This window comes from Camelina sativa, chromosome 11, assembly GCF_000633955.1.
Source record: "Camelina sativa cultivar DH55 chromosome 11, Cs, whole genome shotgun sequence".
Taxonomy (NCBI): Eukaryota; Viridiplantae; Streptophyta; class Magnoliopsida; order Brassicales; family Brassicaceae; genus Camelina; species Camelina sativa.
In genome coordinates, this window is record NC_025695.1 from 10435090 (window position 1) to 10442876 (window position 7787).

Below are 7787 nucleotides of genomic sequence, written 5' to 3' on the forward strand. Positions count from 1 at the left end.
TCAACAGATAGAACGGGAATGTCACACGAATCTGGATGCGGCTGATTCTTGTACAACTTTGTACTCACTGTTATTATCTTCTCCACAAAAGTCAAAGCGTGGTATCGGAAAAATCCTAGAGCAGGTTGGGATCCTAACAACCTTTCAGTTAATGTTTGAATAAAAGTTTGAGCATCTTCTAACTTGACGGGGCATGCTACTAGAAAGTCCGTTGGATACTTAATTGGTGAATGTACTTTACCTATAAAATTGGTAATCCTGATTTGTTTTTATTTTTATCTTCTCTTTTCTATAAATGCTTGCAGGAGCTTCTTGCCTATGAAAAAATGTTCTCATTAAGTTCAAATCTAGGTCAAGTAACGCGAATCACGATAGCAGATATCCTTTTGAACGATGTTTATGTCACTGAGGATATGCATATAGAGAGAGCAAGAATCTTAATATGGAAAGCACGAATGACAAGGACATCTGGAACTGAACATCTAAATGAGTGCATTTGTTTACTGTCAGAAGCAATCTCTATATTGGTATATGTCTTAGTACCTTCACAATTAATAGCTCATTAATGGCTTGTATATTTAGTGAACAAATTTCGTATTGTCTGAAAGCAGGACGAGGTACATCATGGGCCAAACAAAGAGGGTACTCCATCTTCTCACATGTTACCTATTGCGTATTGCTTGAGGGCTTTCTGTACCCAGGAAGCTGAGCCAAACTCGAAGGTGCAAATGCGTATTGCATAGCTTCTAATCATTGACAGTTTATCTTTCAGTTGGTGAATTGTGTTTCACTGTTTACTTTATCTTTCTTGAAACATTTTGCCTCGTCCCTTTTGCGCAGAAAGTTTTTCAAGATATTAGAACTTCACTAAATCTCTGGCTGAGGATTCTTAGCCTAGATGATAGTGGGGACAGTCTACCAACAGAGAACATAATTCCGTTACTGTATAATATGATTGATTTGATGTCAGTGAAGGTAACATTTTTCCTATTATCTAGCTGCACTATGTTTTTTGAGTGGCATACTTTATAGTGCGTTCTTCATATCTATCTGGCCATTGATACTTTTTTTCCATCTCCAGGGATGTACAGAGCTCCATCATCATATATACCAGCTGATTTTCAGATTGTTTAAGTGGAAGAATGTCAAATTGGAGGTCTGCCTTGCAATGCTGTGGGAATGTAGAAGGCTTAGTCATGCCTTATGCCTTTCCCCCATAAGTGATACCTTTATCCGTACCTTATCAGAGAATTGTGGTGACAAATCTACATGCATTAATTTCTGGATAGATTGCTTGAAAGATTCAAAAGCAAAGTTAATTGGGTTCCAGCAGAACTTCCATGATTTACATAATAATTACTTGCGTGCCTCCAATAAAGATGAAGGCCCCTTTCAATCAGACATCACAACTGATGATATTAAAGATGCAGCTTCAGAACTCATTTCAAGTGTAAGAAAGTTAACTCATGTGGAGTTTTGTCCTCTCAAAACAATATCTATGGGGATCATCCAAATTTTGCTAATGAATGTCATTGCAGGCTTCACTCTCTGGTACTTCATCTTTTGTAGCTGCATATCTCTATTATGATCTCTGTGAAAGGCTCATATCATTTGGAAAACTTTCTGAGGTAACGTAGTTATACATATATTACATCTATTGCCTCAAAAGTTTGATTGTGAATAACTGCCAGTTTCATTGTTATAATCTCTTGAGTTGATGGTCAACCATTTTCTCTTACAGGCTCTTTCATATGCAAAAGAAGCATATAGGATACGGACTCTTATATTTCACCAGAAATTTAAGTATTCAGCTGAGAAGCAGTTCGAAAAACACAACGACGCTGGAAAAATATCAAAGATACGGACTTTTGGCATAAAAAACTTCCAAGTCTACGGATGGGTAGCAACTGAGTTTTGGCCATGTGGAAATTTTCTCTGGGACGTCAATTGCTGCTACCTAAGTCCTTGGAGTGTACTCCAATGTTATTTGGAAAGCACCCTTCAGGTTCTGTTTCTGTTCAAACTTTCTAGTCTAGCTGGGTCCCATCAGTTCTCTGTTTCTCAATTTGGTGTCAAATGTGCAGGTTGGAATTCTTAATGATCTAATAGGGAATGGACTGGAGGCAGAAACCAGTCTATCATGGGGAAAAGCCATTTCATGCTCGCAAAGTCTATTCCCTTTTTCAGTTGCATTTTCTTCTGCCTTAGGTATGAAACTACTCCTTTATTCAATGGGTATAGTCTTTTCTTTTAGGTTTCCTTAATCATTTTGTTAATAAGCTGCTTGATTTGTTTTCTTTCTTCTTTAATTTCTCAAGGAAATCTTTACCACAAAAAGCAGTGTCTGGGTCTGGCAGAAAAGGAACTCCAAAATGCAAAGGAGATATTAATTGCTAATCAGCGAGATTTTTCGTGCGTCAAGTGCAAACTGAAGTTGGAAGTTACATTGGATAAACAACTTGGAGACATATCTCGGAAAAAAATTGATAGAGCTTCCCAGACAGATGGCTTCTTGCATGCTGAAAGCTTGTTTAGTACTGCCCTGGGAAAAGTCTGTTGCTCAGCATGGAAAAGCTGCATCAGATCACATGGGGAAGAAATTGCTGAGGAAATAGTGATTGATAGAAATGGAGGGGAAGTTTTAGGACATAAATTAAGTAAAACAAAACTCAATATAAAGGAGCCAACAGGAAACAGAGCCTCCAGAAGGGGTCGAAGAGCTATCCCAACTTGTTTGTCAAAGGACAAGGATTTGATATCTGAGCCAACGTCAAGGTTGACTCGATCTATGCGTCAGTCACTTAAAGAGCAATGCCAAAACCTTTCCAATGTGCCTGAAGTTATGTCAAATAACTCTAATTTCTGTGATAGATCTGATGGTACTAGGGGTGAAAGGGTGTTCTTGGACACAAAAAATGCAGTCCTTGGCTTTTGCATTTGCTACAAAGAAAAATGTCAGCAGTGCCTCTCCGAAGAGGCAACAGGATCTGGGTCTCTCAACAATTTAGTTAGTTTGAAATGGGAACTCTGCCATAGGAAGCTTGCGTCCTCAATACTTGTTAGCCTTGGTATGCTCTAATTCCTTATGCATCTGCTCACTCAAATAGTCAAATGTGCATGCATGCATATGAAGTTAGCCTTTTGACATTTTCCTGTTGAAACAATCTAATAGCTTAATAGTTTAGATGACAACTGAGATCCAGTAACCTTTTGATTCATCCATTGTCGATAAAAAAGTAATGGGTATGAAAGCCCTTGAGTGAGTTTCGAGGCCAAATGAGTTTGATCATATTCTCCCTTTCCATGCTTTTGTTTTATGTTCTGACCATTCTCATGTAGTTCATGAAAATTGTGTTGGCTATTCATTTGTTTATTCTCTTAAAACACACACACATGGTATATACACGTCTCACATATGAATCTTTGCTAGAAGATATGTATCTCTGCTTACAGTTTTAGTTTTCCAATTCAGGAAAATGTTTGGCAGACTCTGGTAGAGTTCATCTAGCTCATGAGGCTTTACTGCATAGTATCTCTGTTTTATTTAAAAGCAACTGGTCCAGCCACAACCAGCCTTCTGTCAGTCAGCTGCTGGAGTTTATTAGGAAAGAAGTTGCAAGAGATGTATTCGCTGTTGATCGTGCAGTAATACTATACAACTTGTGCTGGTTGAATTTGCGGAATTACCACTGCAGGGAGAGTAGGTATGTGAGACATATATCGGTTGTATACCACTTGGCCATGTAAAACATCATATGCTAAATTGATTAAGTATGCTCTTTAGAACTGTGTACTTATCATCCTTCTAACCTCTTAATTTTTACCTTTAATAGGTCTATTTGCTGTGATCTGTCTCATATTCCTTTCACAAAACTGGTGTCATGGTTAATGTTAGCATTTGTACTCAGCAGAGAGGTTCCAATATTATTTCAAAAGGTAAAAGCTTGGGTTGTTCAACAGTAACCTGTCCTTGCCTATTTTGCTTCAATCTTAAAATCATTGTTGTTTGGTATAAAACTGTTTTTTTTGTCCCTCATAGGTTTCAAGATTGCTTGCCTCTTTATATCTGCTTTCTTCATCGAGTGCTGAATTCTCATTCGAATATGATGGAAATGAGCTATCAGCAAGTCATTGGGTCTCATTTTTCCATCAAGCCTCGCTTGGTACCCATATCAGTTACCATTTCATTTCAAGTCTGAGCGGAAAACACAAATCACGGTGCCTCTCAGATAAAGAGGTAACTGAAGTAGGTCGGATAAGTTTTTTCAGCTTCTCAATTTGTGGATTGACCTCGGTGTTATTGATGATATTTTGACGTAGTTATTGATTGCTTTTTTCAAAGTAGGTGTTTCATCTTCTATCTGACAGCTTTTATTTTCAGTGCACAGAGGCTACTTGCTCGAGCTGCATGGTTCCTGAGGATTTGGACTTACCCAGGTATAAGATAATTTAACTTAAGCAACCAGACATGCTTTATACTTTTCTGTTGGCTGACTCTGTATCTGCTTACTCGCCATTGTAGGCTTGCTCCTGAGCGTACTGAAGATCTTGTACAATTTGCTAGAGAATTTTTCATCAATCTTCCAAGCTCTACAATCATCTGCATTAGTTTGCTTGGAGGTGCTTTAAACCAACTGTTACAGGAGCTAATGCACATTCGTTCACCTGTTTGTGCCTGGGTGCTCATATCACGCCTAAACCCAGAAAGCCAACCGGTTGCCACACTTCTACCTGTAGATTCGATTTTAGAAGGTAATATGAACTCCATATTTGTTGATCAATGGTGTTTATATTTTGTACTCACGATCTCATTGATTCACTAGACATGTCAGATGACAGTGCAAATCTTAGCTCTACGAAAGCGACTCAAGTCGAGAGTTTAAAAGGGCCCTGGCTTTGTCCATGGGGTGCCACCGTGGTTGATGAGGTAGCTCCAGCATTTAAATCAATATTGGAGGAAAGCTACGCATCATCTTCTACTCCTAGAGAAGACACAACAGAGAGTAGATGTCTGTGGTGGAAAAAGAGAAAGAAACTTGATCATCGCCTGGGAATATTTCTAAGGTATGATGGCTCTCTTTTTATAACACGTGCACATATCTGTCTATTTTACAATTAAAGGACTTTGTTTTGATCCATCTTCTGAATCGAAAACTGGGTAAGGGTCTGCATGTGTGTAAACAACATCAGATAACCATTTTTTTGTTCTAGGAATCTAGAAGCTTCCTGGCTGGGTCCCTGGAGGTGTCTGCTTCTTGGAGAATGGTCGAACTACAAATTGCCTGACTCAGTGCAGAAAAAGCTGGTAAATAATCTCAAGTCCAAGTGCAAAATGGAAGTAAATGAGATGCTTTTGAAAGTTATTCTTGGTGGTGGTACGGAAAACTTAAAAGGAGAAGCATGTGTTGCTCAGCTTTCTTTAAGAAATGGTTGCTATGTGGGTAGAGGGGGATATCTTTACGAAGAAGATAGCTGTAAAACTCCTACTGCTGCATCTAATATATCTGAAAGTAGGCATGAATTGGCCTTAAAACTGATACATGACGCAGCAGCCAAACTAGGGCAACAAGACGAACATGAAAACAGAGAACCTATCATTCTTGTGTTAGATCCCGAGGTTCAGGTTCGTCAATTATATACTTATCATTTTCCTGCACATGAATTAGAAAGTTTGACTAGTTGGTTTAGCCATCGCGATTCTTGATGAAAAACATAGATCCTTTTCGTGAAGACTGCTGCTAATTCTTGCATGATATAAAATATTGGGTTCGATGAATATGAAATTTTAAGCTATTGGTTTTCAGGTTGATCTGATGTTTAAGCTGTTAATGCAAATTTAACTAACCTTCTGATTTTGCTTAGATGCTTCCTTGGGAGAATATTCCAATACTAAGGAAACAAGAGGTGTACCGCATGCCTTCTGTAGGTTGCATATCTGCTGTGCTAAAGAAGCGCAGTCTCCAAGGAGAGCCAGCAAGACCTCATCTTGATTCCTTCCCCCTTATAGATCCGCTAGATTCATTTTACTTGTTGAATCCTGGTGGTGATCTCCCCGAAACACAAGACATGTTTGAGAGTTGGTTCAGAGATCAAAACTTTGAGGTAACATACAAAAGCATACTTATACCAAACCTTATTGTGATGCTTTGTTTTCAAACTTCCATGATTGTGTATACTTTCAGGGGAAAGCTGGATCAGAACCAAGTGCTACAGAGTTGACAGAAGCATTAGAAAATCATGATCTCTTTCTTTACTTTGGTCATGGAAGTGGTATGATTCTTCTAGCACTTTGGATTTATTAACCGTTTTTGGTGCAATCTTCGTTTACTTGAGATTGATTTCTAAAAGATCCTCTACCTTTCATGATACGGCAGGAGCACAGTATATACCGAAGCGTGAAATAGAGAAGCTAGATAACTGTTCTGCAACTTTCTTAATGGGATGCAGTAGTGGTTCACTATGGCTAAAAGGCAGTTACATTCCAGAAGGCATACCACTCTCATATCTCCTAGGTGGATCTCCAGCCATTGTGGCGACTTTATGGGACGTAACAGACCGAGACATTGATCGGTTTGGGAAAGCGTTGTTGGAAGCATGGTTGCAAGAGAGGTCAGATTCCTCATCAGAGGGTGGGTGTAGCCAGTGTGAGTCATTAGCTAATGAACTCGCAGCCATGAATCTAAAAGGAAACAACACCACCAAGAGGTCAAGGAAACCGTCTTCGCGGAACAAGCCAGCTCCATCAAATGTTGATGATGGGTCAGGGAAGAAGATTGAGTGCAACCACAAGCAGAGACGTAAAATCGGTTCATTTATAGCCGCAGCTCGAGATGCGTGCACCTTGCAACACTTGATTGGGGCTGCACCGGTCTGTTATGGTGTACCAACAGGTATCACAAGGAAAAAAGGAATCGATTCTCTTCTTCCTTCTTCATCGTGTTAGTTTGGTTAGAGAGCATTTCCTAATAAGTCCATTCTTAACTTGGAATCCTCATTGTCTGGTCATATAACGATTTTGAGGGATATATATTTAGGAGTTAGGACTTTTAAATCATAGGATCATATGACAACACAAGAGAAGAGAAGAAAAGAGACTCTAGAGATATATATGTATTCATCCCTTCTTTTATATAACAAATTGTAAAAAGAAATCACATGGTGCACATCCTTCGAATTTTATGTTATAAAAGTGTCAGTAATTTATGATCAATTTCTGCGTATTTCAGACACTACTTGTTCATGTTATATCATCATTTTGACATGAATATAGTTTTTGTTTTCTATCTTTGCATAAAGAAAAGAGGGCATTTCAAACTGTCAACAGAACTGATTCCACTGTAAAAAAAGTATTCTCAAACATATATTAACTGATTCTATTTTAATTGAATAATTTACATTTGTAAGACTAACATACTAACATTTTTTTTTTTTTTTTGACAAACTACTAAGTGCATCTCCAACCCACCTCTATATTTGCTTTTTAACTCTATTTTAGAGTAAAATATACTCCAACCCATCTCTATTTCTACCTCTATAATAGAGATCTCTATTTTTTCCTCTATATATAGAGGAACTCTATTTTTTCCTCTATAATAGAGTTGAATTTTTTTATTTATAAAATGGTCCTTGAACTTTTAACACTTTTATATTTATGATCAAAATAAATAAAATATGTATTTAAATAGTTTAATAATAATTTAATGAAGTGGAGGTTTTGTATTGAATAACACAATACTGAAAGTTAAAAAAATCTACTATGTTTTATTATTTTATATGATGCAATGTAT

General features: G+C 37.8%; 1 protein-coding gene across 1 annotated transcript in view; it reads left to right on the forward strand.

Annotated features, from left to right (window-relative positions):
- The window catches only part of LOC104727823 (separase-like), a 10744-nt gene extending 3534 nt beyond the window's left edge, over positions 1 to 7210 (forward strand). Inside the window, exons 7-25 of the mRNA XM_010446892.2 lie at positions 8 to 124; positions 306 to 527; positions 612 to 722; positions 841 to 975; positions 1082 to 1450; positions 1539 to 1628; positions 1742 to 2005; positions 2085 to 2208; positions 2319 to 3068; positions 3473 to 3704; positions 3834 to 3936; positions 4040 to 4237; positions 4382 to 4437; positions 4523 to 4752; positions 4824 to 5064; positions 5212 to 5623; positions 5863 to 6102; positions 6183 to 6270; positions 6375 to 7210. Of these exons, the coding sequence (XP_010445194.1) occupies positions 8 to 124; positions 306 to 527; positions 612 to 722; positions 841 to 975; positions 1082 to 1450; positions 1539 to 1628; positions 1742 to 2005; positions 2085 to 2208; positions 2319 to 3068; positions 3473 to 3704; positions 3834 to 3936; positions 4040 to 4237; positions 4382 to 4437; positions 4523 to 4752; positions 4824 to 5064; positions 5212 to 5623; positions 5863 to 6102; positions 6183 to 6270; positions 6375 to 6943 (4551 nt within the window). The 3' untranslated portion in view covers positions 6944 to 7210. The remainder of the gene's footprint in view (positions 1 to 7; positions 125 to 305; positions 528 to 611; positions 723 to 840; positions 976 to 1081; positions 1451 to 1538; positions 1629 to 1741; positions 2006 to 2084; positions 2209 to 2318; positions 3069 to 3472; positions 3705 to 3833; positions 3937 to 4039; positions 4238 to 4381; positions 4438 to 4522; positions 4753 to 4823; positions 5065 to 5211; positions 5624 to 5862; positions 6103 to 6182; positions 6271 to 6374) is intronic.